This window comes from Sinocyclocheilus anshuiensis, unplaced genomic scaffold (genome assembly GCF_001515605.1).
Source record: "Sinocyclocheilus anshuiensis isolate Anshui unplaced genomic scaffold, SAMN03320099.WGS_v1.1 scaffold984, whole genome shotgun sequence".
NCBI classification, from domain to species: domain Eukaryota; kingdom Metazoa; phylum Chordata; class Actinopteri; order Cypriniformes; family Cyprinidae; genus Sinocyclocheilus; species Sinocyclocheilus anshuiensis.
The window spans coordinates 301,545-318,515 of NW_015552616.1; the positions used below are offsets into that span (position 1 = coordinate 301,545).

Below are 16,971 nucleotides of genomic sequence, written 5' to 3' on the forward strand. Positions count from 1 at the left end.
TTTTTTTATTAATGTCTAGGTAATTACAGAATGCTAGCATGGTCAATAATTTCTGGGTCATTGTTTAACATTTCTATGTTCCAGTTTTGGTCATCATGACAGAACTGGTTTGATCTTTTTAAAACCTCAGTCATATTTATTGTGATATTTATTATTTTCTGTGTTTAATTATTATATCACAAGCAAGCAATGAAAGCTTGCGGGGTATCTTAATTTAGCAGGGTTAATTTAGTGAAGAGGGTGAGCAATTGTAAATAATTCAGATGATATCAAAATATTTTATTCTAACTTTACCTCTGCAGGAGTGGGAGAAAAGGTAAGGACAATGGTAATTCTGAATGAAATTAATCGTTGTCTGTGCAGATCAGCTATCCATAAATTTTATAATAAAGTTAAAAGCTAAAACATCACAAAAACAATGAAAATACATAAAAACTTCCCCGAGTAAGTTTCTTTCAAATCCTGTTGAGGATGTATTTAAATGCAAGACTGCACAGGCAAGGATGTAGTGTAAAAAAAACCATTTAATATCAATATGAATCATAAGTTTATGGTGTGACTCAGAAAATTGGAAATATAACACTTTATTGAGTATTTACAATGCAGATGCTTTTCCACTCCTGTCGTTAATGGACTTGAAAGTACTTCCATTAAACACTCCACATATTTTATTACACAAGACATTAGACACTTTTCACAGAAATGAAACACTTGCTAGATCTGTATTATAAAGTCATTCACAAAACCCCAGCTGCTTGGCTATAAAGACCTCAAGTCAAAGCCATTTTGACTGTGCAAACGTGTCGTCTACATCACTCACCTGACACCAGGAGGGGTAAAGACACATGTGGGTTTACATAGTGTCCACAACTGTACAAACTATATATGTGTCCCAGTGTTTGATGCATCAAAAACGCATGACTGACCAGCACATTGATGTGCTAGAGGCAGGTGCAGTTTATGTTGTCCTAACAGAGGAGAAGTGGGACATTTATGATGATGTCTGTCTATCAGGGTTCAACGTCTCTGGCTCTTTCTCTGGAATATTTGTCTCTGTGTCTGTGTCTCTTTGCTGCTCTGCCAACATGTCAGTCAACTTCATGTTCAGCAAAGGGTCCCGAGACTGTGGTGCCACCTGCTGGTTATAAAAAAAAACATGATGGACAAATACAAAATTAAATCATGTAGTCTAAAGAATCATTTAGCTCTCAGTCTCACCGCAGGTCCTCCTCTCTTTCTTAAATAAATGCCCTCTGCGAGCAGCGCTTTTGCAGTCTCTTCAAACAGCAGCTCAGGTTTGACATCCCCTCTGCTTTCTAATTCACCGTACTTCATAACAAACCTGCACAGAGATACAGTAACACAACAACTAAATCAAAAGGCACAGAAAACTCAATTTAAAGAAATTGCAAAGTACTGTAAAAACGTGTAATTTCCCATCATAACTTGCCTCTGACATGGTGATACAAAGTTGGGCTTGAGGAGCTCAAAAGATCTTGGTCCATTACCATAAACCTCAAAGAACTTCCTACAACCACAGAAAAAAAGTCATGTGGATTAACTGCAAAGGTCCAGCATGCATGCAAGTTTAACTGGAGGGTCAGTGACCCAAAAATGGGCTGGAGGTTTTACAGCACTAGAATCTAGTTAATGTAATTTTAAGTTACAAAAAGTCTGGGGTCAGTTAAGACGATGTTGTTTTTGAAAAGAAGTCTTTTGTGCTCACCGAGGCTGCATTTATTTGATCAAAATGCATTAAAAATAATAACACTGTGAAATAGTCTTACAACTTTTTTCAAAGTTTTCTATTTTAATAGATTTTCAAATGTAATGTACTCCTGTGATATAACGCTGAATTTTCAGCATCACTACTCCAGTCTTCAGTGCCACATAATATTCAGAAATCATTCTAACGTGCTGATTTGACGCTCAAGAGACATTTATTTATAAATACTGAAAACCGTTTCTCTGCTTATTTTTGTGAAAACCATGACATTTTTTAGGATTCTTTGATTAATCGAAACAGCATTTATTTATTTTTTTTATGTTATAAGGCACTTTTGATCAATTCAATGCATATCCTTGCAGAATAAAAGTATTATTTTCTTACTGACCCCGAGGTTTGTGTATATAGCATCAAGCTCAAAAGAAACTTAGTAAAATCAATAAAGACATAAAATACAATAAATGCATTAATATAATCATGACAAACACATTAAAAAGGGGTGAAAATATGAAGTACAAATGAAGGGCACAGAGTGACCGTAATGGTCATATTTAGAGCAATAATGTTGAAACCAAACCAAGTTACTAAAGATGATATATTAGCGTTCTGAACGGGTATGTGTGGACTTACGCTCGTATTGCATCCTCTTTGTATAAGATTTCAGGTACAGTATCGGCTGCATGTATCTTCAGTGGTCTCACAGGTTTCTCATAGAGAGGTTCTCTCTTAGGAGGAAAAGCAGCATACACATCAAACCAGATGGGCCTTTCCTCGTGCTTGACGACTCCAGCTCGCATTAAATCACGAACCCTTTACAAACAATCAATCATTCAGCCTCACAATAAGAACTCGAACTACACACTATACAAAAGGTCTCAAGTTTATTGTTTCCGTTCTTGGCATTCTAAAAAGTTTTTACACAGTACACTTTCATATTGCATAAAATATTTTATAATATGCCGATCTCTTGTTCTTCTCAGACACGTTTTATAACGTTACTTACTATTTTTGTCATTAACCTTGAAATGAACTCAAGAAGCACATGCTGTCACTAATGCTTACCGAGTAAATACGGTCCCGAATTTCTCAAGTCGACTTCCAGCCATAATATGTCTATATGATAATACAAATTGAATTAGATATAAATAAATATAACCGAAAAGTCAGGGGAAAGTGACAGTTACACGCTCTCTGCTGCAGCATGGATACACGACTTCCGGTGTTACTACGGGTACCCATTAAAGACAAACTACATGAATGCGAAGGGGGAAAATACAGCTACCCGTGGTTTTGATAGTATATAACTAAAGTCTGTTTATTACAAAAATGCAGTATTTAACATGAACATCCAATTAAAGATGTATACAACACTTATATGTAACACGTATGAAAGAAAGTAATAATAATAAACACTGAAAGTATAGTTTGGCTTTGGCATGACGAGGCAATAGTAAGAAATAAACAATAAAGTAAAAGCCGAAAAAAGCAGTATTGCACAATTTATAGGTCACTTATTAAATAAGCATATCTGTGACATGTACAAGTAAACTCTTTGTATAAAAGGTCAGACTTTTGAAGCCCTCAGATAGAGGTGATCCCTGCTGTTCTGTTGAGCGTGGAAACACTAGATTGCTCCAAAATAATTGTCTCTTAGCCATGAAAGCACTACTCTAAAGAAGTGCAGGTCAGTCTTCCCAACAACAAACAAAAAGGCATTCATTTTAAACAAGCAGATAGGAATAATACCGTAAATAATACAGTTTATTTACAAGCAGGAACTAATATTTCTCCATCATTTGAGCTGTACATTCCAAAAGCTACTGACGATCAGGGTGGTGTATGGAAATTTAATACACTGCTGTTGTGTATTTGTGTAGCGTTTTTTTATTTTTTAAGTTGAGAAAGGTTTTGGCATTATTTTGGAAGCTGTATGAAAATCAAAAGATTACAAGTTCAAAAATTAAAATCTCCCCCCTTTTGGTGTGTTTGGATGTTGAAGCTTGAGGTGGTCCAGGTGATCTCAAGCACTAGGATCCAAAGATGTCTTCATGGTACCGCTTTTCATTCTGTGAACAAAAAAGCATAATCGTGTAAAATTATTGACCATATATCATTACAGACTGTAAACAGTTCACCATTTACGACAACTGAGCCTTTGCAGGAGCATAAATGCTGTAAGACATGATTATCTGAAGCCGCTATAAAATGTGTCAACAATTTGAAGGTTCACCTTGAGCCTTGACAGATATTCCTCAGCCTGAGTAAGAGTGATGCCCAGCCGGCTGACTAAGATTTCCTTGATAGTGGCAGCCACATCATGGGCCATGTTCATACCTCCACAGATATACAGATGCCCTGGATTATGGTGCAGAACCTCAAAGACCTTGTCATTCAGTTGTTCTCGCAAGATATCTTGGACATAAACCTGGACCAAGAGTGGAGTTAAAAAAAAAAAAAAAGAGTAAGAAACAACCCCCAAAGAGTGTTAACTGCCGTTTAGAATCATTTTTTAGTTCTAACTATAAGTAATGATTTATGTTTTTTATTACGAACAAATAATTATTAATAGTTTTAAATAATAAAAATAAAGCAACAACCCCCAAAGAGTGTTAACTGCCGTTTAGAATCATTTTTTAGTTCTAACTATAAGTAATGATTTATGTTTTTTATTACGAACAAATAATTATTAATAGTTTTAAATAATAAAAATAAAATGTATATAATAAAATATAACAGCTACAGCAATAATAATAATAATTATAAATATTATATTTATATATTAAGATACACTATCGATATTACTGGATATTTACAGATATTAGAGATTTCTAGATATTACTGCAGTTACAGTGTCAAGTGTGTCTACCTTGGGTTGTCCAGTTTGCCTAGAGTAAGCTGTTATGATACTGCTTAGGGTGCTATTATCTCTCATGTCCAGAGTCTCCTCTTTGTAAAGATGATCAGTATCTGAACCTCGACACCCGAACACGAGTGTCATTGGATTCCCTTTCAGACCTTAAAGAAATAACACAACTTGAGGTTCAGAAACTTGAGGCGAGCTAATACAATGGACTGTTTGAAACCACTTGAATGTGATAAGGGATACAATTCAATACCTGTTTTTTTCACGTCATGGAATTGTTGTTGCCAAAAGCTACGGAAGGGAGCAATGCCGCTCCCAACTCCCACAAGAATACAGGGAGCACTAGGGTCGGATGGAAGATGGAATCCATCAGAGCTGGAATTGTTGCATAAATGGAACAAGTTAGTGAGTTATGAAGAGAAAAAAATGATCTTGTACATCTTAAGGATGTAATATGAAGGGTACCTATGAACGAAACATGGCACCATGTCTCCTTCTTTGATGGTATTGAGCCAGGTACTACAGAGACCAAAATGCAGTGGACCTTTTCCCTCTAAAGAGAACAGAACATATGATAACAACAGATTAATTTCTTCAGTGATTCAAGAAGTTTTATGTCTAGTAGAGAGTTCATCTGTTCAGGTATCAACTAATAAATGATTGCTGGCAAACACAGGTTTCCTGTACCCTGTGTGTAATAGCTGACCACGGCCACAGTGAGGTGGAGCTCTTGAGGGTGGAGGTCTGGGGAGGAGCTGATGGAGTAGAGGCGTGGCTTCAGTAAAGGCAGCTGGCTGAGGAGAAAGGCAGCAGAAAGTTCCAGAGAGGAAAACTCCTCTAGCACCTCAAGGAAAGTAGGTTTGTGGAACTCCTTCCATGTTGTGTAGACTTGGAAATCCTGTAATGGAGGGATGACTTGGTATGTATTTAACCAATACACAAAGTGAAAACAACCCATGATAATTCCACACAATGGACCTTTTTTATGAAAAATAAGCAGAATTAATTTCTTCATAAGAGTTCATAAACCATTATGTAAATTGTCACTTTCAATATAATGGGACATTTTATGAAAGAATGGACTTTGTTTTAGCACACTCACTGCTTTGGATTTTTCAATGATATACAAATGCATTATATAGTGTTGCCTTGCAAAATTGCAAAATCAAATTGGTTCCATTAAAAAAATACTGGAACCAAATGACGTTCGGTTCTGTTACTGGTTCTTGCACATGTATTCAGGATACCGTTTTTAAAATACTAATAAAACAAATGCAACTCAAAAACAAGCAGCACAACCAGTGTGGACCTATTCCCAAAATGAGTCTGTTTTTTTTAGTGAATCAAACACATAAAGTGTAACCAGTGAGTCAAAAACGTACCAGTATAGGTCAAACCTAAAAAAATTACCCTTATGAGCTGGGTCTTTAAAGTGAATCAAACACATACAGCGAGCAGTGTAGTCTGATTTCCGGCTGATTGAATGTAATAAAGCAGTTCTTTTCAGTGAGCTCACATCAGTGCAGCCAGTCTAGTCCAATTTCCAGAATAATGATTCGACTGAGTTGGTTATTTTTAGCGAATTAAACACACACAGTGACCAGTGTAGTCAGATTTCTGAACAAATGACTGTAATGAGTAGGTTCTGTGAAAAGTTATTAAAAAGTCTGTGTAAACATACCTTTTAGAAGATTTTAAAAAAGTATTTATTATTAAAATTACCTAAAAAAAAAAAACTTTCAAAGTTAAGAAAATCATTAAAGAACAAAAATAGTTTGCTAGTCTCATCAATAGTTTTGGAACATTTGTGATTGTCAAAAAGTGACTTACTGTTGCTAATGCAAGCAGGCGCTGTCTGTGATCTTCCTGCTTTGCCATCTTTGAGAGTTTGCGGAGGAGGCTTTGTGAGGGTGGGGTGGTGACATCCAGATAGTAGGTAAGAGCTTGGGCAAGAGGACATGGTGGTATGCGCTCATCTCTCTGCCACCTTTCACCATCTGCAGGACAATAATATTAGGTATCATTATGTTATTATGTGTAAGACTTCCATTATGTAATTAGGTAAGATGGTTCAGTACCAGGGTAGGCACTGAGGAATTCCAAGCGTAGGCTCTGATTGATAGGAGGGGCATTGGGCAGATGCTTCAGGACGCCAGCTACTAATTCAGGTGAGTTCCCTGGGAAAATCCCTACATGGTCTCCAGGGACAAAGTTTAAGGTCTCTGTGCTCCCATACATCTCTAACTCCACCAATATTGTAGCACGACTGAGAACACGTAAAAAAATTAAATAAATACTGTGGTCTGAGAAAATAAGGCAAAACACACAGCATAACAAGGCACCTGTTTCTGAAGAATTTCAAGACATTACTATTATTATTACTATTTTTATGAATAAAAAATATAGATGCATGAATACGAGTTGGTTTGAGAGTAAACCTTGACTTTGGGCTCTGTAGATTCTGCCTTCTCTTCAGTTTCATGGGAACCACCGCTTTAGAATGGAGAGCTGACAGAGCTGTAAAACCAAGCCAGATAATAATAATCACTGCAGAAATATTGCAAATTAATCTGTTAATGGCATGATTCTTGAATTCTCATTTCTGATTGTGAAATACTTATTATAATCATTGCTAAACTACATATTTCGATGTAAAATTTCAAAATGTCATTAAGCAGTTCCATATCCCTATGCAATTAATATTGAACTGTATTATAGTTTGCTGAGTAAAATGTTTTTAAAAAGCACAAAAATTATCAATATAGCATTTTTGCTTCCCTTTTTGACCACTTCTACAGGTTTCATCAAGTTTTGACCATCATTTTTCCCTAAATGATGTGTTTTTATAAGGACATGGGTCTAAATGTACCTGTGATTCGGTCAAGTGTACAGCTGTCATTCTGAACTCTGTGCCTCTGTGGATCCCAGGAATCTGCCAGACCTTCTTTTCCTGGAAGCTGACCTTGAATATTAAACTCCTTGCATGCATCCTATACATACAGAAAACAATCTCATTATTTTACCGTTCACCAATTTAAAGCACTGAAAACAATGAATGCTCAATGTTCATTTTATTACTGAGACCTTAAAGGCAATGCAAGCCCAGGCTGAGAAAGCTTCCTCCTGTCCGTTCAGCTCATCTCCCTCTCCTGTGGTGGACACACAGATGGCTCCCAGCGCTGCAAACCTAGCATCCACTGCATGGGCGAACGCACAGAAGTGTGGGTACATTCGAGAGCCGAGACCAAACACACAGTACCTGAATGGGGAGGAAATGATTTAAACAACATACTCTATCCAGGAGTAGAGAGCAAATAAATGTAAGGGATTTGAAATACTAACCTCACTTTGTTTCTGAGGTTTTTCAGGCTGAGAAGCTGCTTCTTGAAACTCTGAGAGGAGAAGAAAAACCATGTCACATTGTAATCACTGCAAAAGCAAATGATTTCTTCCTAAAGACCTTTTCATTTTGACACATTGTAAATTCTGCACTAATTATGTTTGGTGATAATAGTCGTTCATTACTAGCATTACTATAAGGTCACTGAGCATAAATTTGTCCACACCTCTCCATTTCCTGGACAGTCTCCATTGCCAAAGGTGCTGGTGACAACAATTAAGAGGCTTTCCTTCTCGAGTTCACTGAAGTTGTAGTCCTCCATGCAAACGACCTGTGTAAATGATAAATTATTTATGCATCACAAATGTATGTGTTTGCTGAAAAGACAAAGATCAAGCTCGGAGTGTTTTTATTAGTTTTAACAGATGTGTATTTTTTTAACAGTTTAGCTTTAACAGATGTATTAGTTATTCTGTCTGTCTGTGTGTGTGTGTGTGTGTGTGTGTGTGTGTGAGAGAGAGACCCTGGACCACAAAAACAGTCATAAGGGTCAGTTTTTTAAAATTGAGATTTATACATCATAAAATAAGCTAATAAAATACATAAAATAAAGCATAATAAATAAGCTTTCCATTGATGTATGGTTTGTTAGGATAGGACACTATTTGGCCGAGATACAACTATTAGAAAATCTGGAATCTGAGGGTGCAAAAAAAATCTAAATATTGAGAAAATCGCATTTAAAGTTGTCCAAATGAAGTTCTTAGCAATGCATATTACTATTTAAAGTTTATATACTTTATATATTTACGGTAGGAAATTTACAAAATATCTTCATGGAACATGATCTTTACTTAATATCCTAATGATTTTTGGCATAAAAGAAAAATCAATAACTTTGACCCAGACAATATATTGTTGGCTATTGCTACATACTAATATACCAATGTGACTTACGACTGGTTTTGTATATATAATTTATATTATATTATATTATATTATTCGGATCATAAATTGGATATAAACAATTTATATAGAATTTACACTTATCAACACAACACATCATTTACCCAAATAAACTGCAAATGTAATGTTAAGGTTCAGATCAGGTAGACTTAGCTCCTCAGGGAACCAATTTCCTAGTTTTACTTTTAATAGAGGGTGATATTATTATGAATGTGTCACATACGCCCACTTCCTGCCAAGTGTTGGTAATAATGCTTAAATTGAGTCTTAGGAGAGCAATAAATTACATATGAATCAGGGGTGATGGTCCTCTTACCCGGGAGCTGAAGGCACAATTCATCATGGTGTTTAGTTTCTTAGCAAAAGTCTGTGATTTCCCCGTTTCTGTGGCATAGAGAACAGTGCAACGCACCCTCTTGGCCAGGGCTGATTTAATGAGTGTCTGAGAGAAGAGCACTACTCTAGAAGAGAGAAAAGAAAACAAGATTTTTAGCCATACTGGCTACTCACCAAATGTTCACAGCTAACCTTTCAAGCATTCATTACACTGTTGCAGACAGATCTCTTCTGAAAGAACAGCACTGTGCTGTTCTGGTTGAGAAAGTGTGAACATGATATTGCGGTACCTGATCAATCCTTTGAAGCTGATTGTATGCCTCCTCTCTTTTCTCTTCTTGTCTTTCCACTTGTGTGTCATCCATGGATCAGGCTTTAAACGGCAACAGACCAGACACGTTACGGCAAGAACATCCCAAAACGTTTGTTTGAACATCATCATATTTCACACAGCTACATTCCTCTAATCTGGCAATAATATTCCAGCAGTGCACCTTTTCTGATGAATGTGGAACAGATACTTACCTGGTAGTAGAAAAAGGGTGACAGGATGTAGTTCAGCATTTCCTGGTGAAACACAGGGGTTAGAGATCCAGACATTGGCGGCACCAGCCAGACCCAATCGGCTGGACAGCCTCCGCGCAGACGCACCTCCATCTCCATGTGCTGCATGAAGGACTCTGATGCAGAATGGTGGTCAGTAATGGTGACCTTATTTTTCTGTATGCCAGTAAGACAAAAAGGTCATAAAAACTGGAAATAAATATTTACCAAAAGGTCAAATTTAATCTTTACCCATATATTTTCTTTCCAGTACAGAATATATTTTTATTTTATTTAATTTTTTTTAATTTTGAATAAGTTTGCAAGAAAAAGCAATTATTTTTGAAAATGTTTTTAGACTATATTAATTCAATACAAAAACCATTCATTGCATTAGTTTAGTTTTGTGGTTTTAGAATGTTATGCAGTTTTATATTGGTTTTATGAATTTGTAAATCTACAGTATAGATCTAATTTGACAAAAAAAAAATATATTGTTTAATAATTAGTTCCTTGCACATATTGTGCCCTAATAATGAATCTATGAAATTTAAAAAGTTAGTCATTTTTTATTTTAATAAATTTAAGGTCTGCATGTAGCCAATTAAAGGCAATTAAAAAAAAAAAAAAACTCATGGCAAGTTGTTGGCGAATTTGCCTAATTCATATGAATTCATATGATCTCATTTGTATGTTATTTTGTAAGATCTGCTTAGGCCCTGCTGATTAGGTTTCAGAGTGGACTTTCTGCTTAAGATTTCTCTAAAAATCTATGTTTCTGTACGAATCTCATTGTACGAATTCATACACCTGGTTTTACTGAATATACCAATACAAAATCCTCTTTTTCTCACCAAAGTGGTTACACTTATTTCTATGTAAATCCTCTTTACCTGAAAGCTGTGCATCACTGCGACATTGATGGCGACCAGAGCCTGATCCTTCCATAGTGAGGACAGTTTTTGTGTCTCCAAACCCATATGACGGCCAACCCGCTGTAAGACAGACAAAATCAGTACCAAAAAACCTCTAAACTTTTTCTTCTTTACTGTAACATTCAAAATATTGTAGCACCTCAAGAACATTGTAGCGTTGGGTATCACAGAAGTCCCTCACTCCAATCTCAGTGCCCAAGTACCAACCGTTAAAAGGACACGCTGGGAATTCAAGACCACCAATCTCCAGCAACATGTTGGACACCGCAGGCAATGCATACCATCGGAGATTCAAATCCTTAAACCACTTGTACCTGAAGAAGTGCATGAAATCATCCAACTTTACTGCTATGAAAAGGCATTGGCATATATTTTGCAACAGACCCTTGATCATGTAATTGAATGCAATACTAGATTTAAATAATCTATTTTGCTGATACAAATCCATAACATTTCTAGGTCTGCATGGTTGCACCAATATGGCTCCATCAACTAGCACTTCAGTCAAATTCGCATAGTACTTAACTAAACTAATTAGGTAGCTTTCTAAAGTGAAGTGTTAGAATGAGACTGGTTTGAGAACATAACTTTGGGCCACATGTCTGGCTGAAAGAATGTGGCACAGAGACAGGCTGTCTTAGGTTTGAATGGTTTTGCCACTCTAGCCTGATCATTAAGTGCCTAGGAGCATTTGATTTTAAAGGTCCTTTTAATGCAAAGCCTTGAATAATTTTATCTTCAAGAAGCAAATAGATTTACTGCGGAATCAAGTGGAATGCAAGTCATTTCAGAAATCTGAGCACCTCAGTCAAGAGCTCTGGTGGTCTGTGTAAACAACATCGCACTCGAAACACATGTTACAAGACTGAATATCTGACTTTGTGTCTTTGCATTAAATTCATTGCTGCATTGTGATGTAATGCAGTAGTTTAGAGAGTTATCAATCAACTAGCGATTTTTAATCTACTACAAGCATGTTTTTTATTCAGCTGGAGTGCAAAACCATTGCCACTTACTGTGGGTGCTCCATGGGAACTTCCAAAATTAAATGTTGGGGAATTTCAAAAAACTGAGGGTCCTCTCTGTTAACTTGTAACACCAGTGGAAGCACATCAAACTGACCATAGTTTGGTGTCCATCCAAGCTGGATGCAAATCTGTGTGAAAATTACAAGATTATGTCAAGAGAAGACATAAGAGTGATGTCAAATGGAGAAAGGCATATATATATATATATATATATATATATACATAAACTACCATAAAACTGTCCAAATATAAAAAAATAATAATTTAAAATAATGATATAAATAATATATCTAATTACCAATTATATAAATAACACCCATTATGAAAAATATCTACAAGAAAATATTTAAAAAATCAGAAAATATCTATTTATAAAAAAACAGAAACTAGTATCTACCTCTGTGAAGTCAACACTGGCAGGATCTCCTATTATTGTACCATCTGTCATCTTATAGCCAGCGTATCGTATGAGCTGACTATTCCATACACGGAAATCATGTTGGCCATCAGTTCTTTGAGGAAACACAGTTATGGCAGACCTGTCAATATAAAAAAAGTTTATTGTGATATCTTGTTCCACTTGCAAAGACAATCAAGATGGATTATTAAAAAGCTGGAATAACACATTCTTGGTTTACCTCAGGTTGCCTCCATTGGTAGCAAACTGAATATGATCACACAACATCTGAAACATATCCTCAGCAGTTCTGCATTTACGTGCATCAAACAGCTGCACAGGAAAACAAGACCTAAATATAACTATATGACTGCACACTTAATATATGTTTTAGTCCAAACTAGAGAAACTACCTGCAAATTAGCCCACTGAATTCTGCCAATGCATCTGGGTGCATTTCTCCATGCTTGCTTAGCCCCAAATTCCAATTCTTTTGTGGTGAGCTGATATGAGCCAGTGGCCTCTATTTCCTTCGCAACTTCCTCCAAACGAGACAGATGCTCCTCGACTTTTGAGCTGGATAATAGACATAAGTCAATCAAATAGCCTACCCTTTTCACTCTTCAGAATTAAGCCAATTCATGGTCTGCTTTATTATGCCATTAAAATAGAGTAAAGAACAAGAATATAAGCTCTTTCTTAGAATCAACCACTGAAAACCCATAATAATCAACCAATAATCTGACTATTTTGAGGAAACTTGTCCCTCTCAATTTCTGTGGTGGCTATATGACCCTAGAAGGAGCTTCCTACTTTTTAATTGACTTGTAGTACTGATTGATGAAGTCAATAGCTTGCATGAGGATGTCATCAGAGCTTGGCAGGGTGGAGGAGGGACAGCGCGTCATAGCCTTTGGAGTCATAATAGAGCCTTCACAGACTTTAGACGTACAAATCTGGCTCTGAAATAAAAGGGAAAATTCAATATTACTCATTATTTTATTACTCATCTCTGTGCAACTGCCAAAAAAAAAAAAAAAAAAAAAAAAAAAAAAAAAAAAAAAAAAAAAAAAAAAAAAAAAAAAAAAAAAAAAAAAAAAAAAAAAAAAAAAAAAAAAAAAAAAAAAAAAAAACTCGTATAAAATGACACAATCAGCTCTATGAAAACTTGAATAATTCTGAAACTTTACACACATACATAAAAATAAAAATTACGTTTTTAATTTAAATTCCACGTGGTTAGCTAAGCGTGTTCAAATTTGTCTCATTTGCATTTGTTCGTTAAAAAAAAATTATGACTCTTTAATGTAGAAATAACTCACCTTAACCGCTCTGTGATGTAATGTGTCCTGATGGCATGAGCCATCCTGGTAGTTCTTCACTTGCTTGGAAAATGGGCATTGATTCACCTTGTTCTCCCATTGCTAGGCATACCATCAGAATGTTAAGATACTGCATTTCCATTATGACACTGCATTTTATGTTAAAGTTTTGCTCACCGTATTTGGCGTAATCTGCTGTGGTATTACATTCTTGTTCTCCCATTGCTAGACATATACCAACAGAACATAAGGATATAGTATTTCATTTATGGCATTACTTTTTATGTATATTAAAATTTTGCTTACCATATTTGGCTTAATCTGCTGCAGTATTACATTATTAATCTCCCATTGCTAGACATACCAACAGAACATAAGTATATTGCATTTCATGTATGGCATTGCATTTCATGTTAATTAAAGTTTTGCTCACCGTATTCGGTTTAGTCTGGTGCAGTATTACATTCTTGTTGGCCTTAGTGGCCTGGTTACCCATTTTTACCTGAAATATTGAATTAAAAAAAATCATTTTAGTTAAATTGCATATATATATATACACACACACACACACATTTGCAATTCTTTCCTTAGCTTTCTGAATTTCTTACCTTCGTTCCAGGTTCTTTTCTCAGTTTGCAACTTTGTGTGCAGCTTTCTCACTTTAACATGCTTATATACTCGACCCAGAGAGCCTGCTGATGAGGGCAGGTCAAGAGTTGTGCTGGTCGTGGCATTGTGCCTCAAGGAGGGTGGGACATCAGTCCAATTATAGTCTGACCACGGTTCCTATCAAATGTCACAATCTTACACCCACACTGGAATCTTCAGACTCCAGCATCTGTGAAACTCAGTTTGATGAATTGAAAGAGAAACCATAAACACACCTCACAAGGTATCTGGACATGTCTGATAAAATAAAATCTGTATTTCAAACATTATGATTATTATTAGTCTTTGAAAAAAATATATAAATGAATGGATGGATGAATGAATGAACAAAATACATTTTTTTACAGATTTTATTCAAAAAAGTTTACATTTTTTATTCCACCCATTCATGTATTTACTGTACATCACATCACAAATTCACCATGTATAAAGTTTGTTCTCATTATATATCTAATATCTATTGATTATATATTAATAGGGTTACAGGAACAGGCAATAATATGCAATAAATGCATAGCAAACTCAGCTGGAATTCGATTTAAGATCCATGTTTTAAATAAGTTTGAGGTTTGCCTAATGTGGTATAGTGTTTATTTTTGCAGATATGTTATTGTTTCTAGGAAATGTGATTAAGCAATTGGGAAAAACGGTAAGCTCTTTTATTACCACACACTGCTCTTAAGACTTCTATGAATTTCCCAAATCCACGTGAGGAACATAAAGTCTTCCTTCTTCTTTCATTATGAAAGCTCTTCAAAATAAGTCAGACATTAAACTTTCTAACAGAAATTGCAGGTATGTCAGAGTAGTTGAGAGCTTTGAGTTTTCTTTTCAGTCTGATGAAGATTGATGGAGATCTGTATTTTATTTTCAAGGAACAATGAATAATACTTCAAGACATGTTGTGCGTGAGAAAATCATATGATAATTTGACTGTTTCTTAATAAAGCTGTAATTTCTGTCAATTTACAGGTTAACTGCAGAAATATTATAATCATAAAGCAATTATAATGGATTCCTATTGTCAGTCTTCATCCTATTATCACTTTCATTATGCACACTTTTGCACAACTATATTTATTTGCAACAACAGGCCAATATTGCAGAAAATGGAGTGTACATGGGCTTGATTCACCCATATTGACATCATTGCTATTTAAACTTGAAATGATCTACTTTCGATTTTGCAATGAAGTTTCCATCTATTTGTTTAGCAAATAATAAAAGTCACACATAGCAACTCGGACCGAGCGTTTTGATTGGACGAACATTTCTTGGTACTACGCCTTCCACAGAATATATAAATACAGATAAACACATTTGGACCACTTAACTTAATGATTGCTGTCGGGATGTGAAGAGACTTTCAACCAGCATAACAAAAAATGTTTCTGAAGACAATCACCTATTGCACCTTTAAGATGTTTCAACATAACACAACATTGCTTTTTCTCTTGCATTTAATACTTTACTGTGTGTTTATCAGCCAAACAATGATGTTGATATGATAGAACTACTTCAAAATACAGTAACAACATCAAATTTATATCTTTAAGAGCATGGCACATTTGACCTGCCATAAACCTTAATTTTTACAGGAAAGCTTCCAGTAGTTATCAATAAAGTCAAAGATATTCCGAGAATTACTGCAGTGATTTGGGAAATGTCTCATGATTAAACATATTCCTGGACAGTGATTTATATAATCTTATATTATTATATAATCTATGAAACAAACTTTGATAGTATGATAGAACACAGTTTACACCACCAGGTGTTACCACACTGACAATCATGTTCATAAAATACCTGCTTTGTCACAAGAACAAAATTATTATTATTATTGGGGAAAAAAAAACATCAAAATGAGCCCACTGCTTTGCCTACATACTATTTCACATTAATAAATTGATCAGTTAGTAAATGGTTAAATTACTTTTTGGGAAGGTTGGTAGGCAGTACTGTACATAGGTACTGCAGGGCTGTACAGTGCGACATATATCGCACGTGCTACGAAAAAACTGGTCTGTGAAATGAATAAATTTACCTCTGTAGAACGTGTGCGATACAGTTTTGCATGTTCATAACACAGCCGCGTAATAGTGTGAAGTGATTTCGTTGTGCTTGTTTGTGTGTGTGAGATTGATTATACTTGATAGTTAGGGGTGTTCGATATGACGATTTTTGATCGTGGACGATTAAAATGTCTCCACGATCTGCTTTTGAAGAAATATGGTTGTATTGCGCTACAGCGCACATTCTATCAGCTGCAGTTCTGCCACATGCGTTCACATCACCCTTACCAAAAAGTAGTATACTTCAAGTTTATTTTATTAAGTATACTTAACTAAAGTTCAAGTATATTTTTTAAGTATACTTTATGTAGCAAGTACACAAATATCAGTGTACTAGTAGTATATTTGTAAGTGTACTATTTCAATACTCCTTGGGACTAAATTGGCCCACTTTCTAGTATATAAAAGTATACTTTTAAGTATACTTTAAGTATAACAGTAGTAAACTTTAAGTACACAACTAGTTTACAACATTTTAGCTTGTACTGCAACTATACTAAAAGTGAACATGTGAATACTGATAGTTTTCTAATTAAATACTTGTAGTATCATTTTTAGTACACTTTGAAGTATAGTCTTAGTAAACTACTAGTTTAGTGGTTTTATACTGCAAGTATACTCGTTAGGGGTGTGCGATATATATCGTCTGCGATAATATCGTAATTGTTGTTTTAACGATGTGCGATTTGACATTATCGAGTATTTTGCAAAAACCATTCAAAACATCCCTACAGAGCGCACGCATACATTACGTGAAGTCTAGACTAGTGC

General features: G+C 35.3%; 2 protein-coding genes across 4 annotated transcripts; both read right to left on the bottom strand.

Annotated features, from left to right (window-relative positions):
* Positions 1-502: 502 nt before the first annotated feature.
* Positions 503-2,963, bottom strand: LOC107666184 (28S ribosomal protein S23, mitochondrial-like). 3 transcript variants are annotated; one of them, XM_016457372.1, is made up of 6 exons: positions 2,911-2,957; positions 2,789-2,839; positions 2,357-2,536; positions 1,451-1,528; positions 1,219-1,342; positions 503-1,138 (listed from the first exon to the last, which is right to left on the bottom strand). In XM_016457372.1, exons 2-6 carry the CDS (start codon positions 2,830-2,832, stop codon positions 992-994), a joined length of 573 nt encoding a protein of 190 aa, XP_016312858.1. In that variant the 5' UTR covers positions 2,833-2,839; positions 2,911-2,957; the 3' UTR covers positions 503-991. The 3 variants fall into 3 exon arrangements, with proteins under 3 accessions (XP_016312858.1, XP_016312856.1, XP_016312859.1); XM_016457370.1 differs by having other exon boundaries at positions 2,789-2,963; XM_016457373.1 differs by having other exon boundaries at positions 504-1,135; positions 2,789-2,961.
* A 599-nt stretch (positions 2,964-3,562) lies between these two features.
* On the bottom strand, positions 3,563-14,137 carry LOC107666185 (nitric oxide synthase, inducible-like). The gene is made up of 27 exons (XM_016457374.1): positions 14,065-14,137; positions 13,890-13,958; positions 13,634-13,681; positions 13,457-13,558; positions 12,948-13,096; positions 12,548-12,710; positions 12,376-12,467; positions 12,135-12,276; positions 11,726-11,865; positions 10,849-11,023; positions 10,668-10,769; positions 9,757-9,951; positions 9,522-9,604; positions 9,212-9,356; positions 8,156-8,260; positions 7,932-7,981; positions 7,674-7,848; positions 7,459-7,579; positions 7,028-7,106; positions 6,668-6,855; positions 6,420-6,586; positions 5,277-5,487; positions 5,055-5,142; positions 4,843-4,964; positions 4,593-4,741; positions 3,957-4,151; positions 3,563-3,792 (listed from the first exon to the last, which is right to left on the bottom strand). Exons 2-27 carry the CDS (start codon positions 13,950-13,952, stop codon positions 3,754-3,756), a joined length of 3,288 nt encoding a protein of 1,095 aa, XP_016312860.1. The 5' UTR covers positions 13,953-13,958; positions 14,065-14,137; the 3' UTR covers positions 3,563-3,753.
* Between the last annotated feature and the right edge of the window lie 2,834 nt (positions 14,138-16,971).

Excerpts from the sequence above, each read along its gene's own strand:
- LOC107666185 (XM_016457374.1), bottom strand. The coding sequence starts at position 13,952 with ATGGGTAACCAGGCCACTAAGGCCAACAAGAATGTAATACTGCACCAG. Across the intron at positions 11,866-12,134 it reads CCAGTGTTGACTTCACAGAG|ATTTGCATCCAGCTTGGATG; the intron begins GTAGATACTAGT and ends ATTTTCACACAG. Across the intron at positions 7,982-8,155 it reads ACTGTCCAGGAAATGGAGAG|AGTTTCAAGAAGCAGCTTCT; the intron begins GTGTGGACAAAT and ends TTCTCCTCTCAG.
- LOC107666184 (XM_016457370.1), bottom strand. The coding sequence starts at position 2,832 with ATGGCTGGAAGTCGACTTGAGAAATTCGGGACCGTATTTACTCG. Across the intron at positions 1,529-2,356 it reads AAAGAGGATGCAATACGAGC|GAAGTTCTTTGAGGTTTATG; the intron begins GTAAGTCCACAC and ends CTGTGGTTGTAG. Across the intron at positions 1,139-1,218 it reads GAAAGAGAGGAGGACCTGCG|CAGGTGGCACCACAGTCTCG; the intron begins GTGAGACTGAGA and ends TTTTATAACCAG.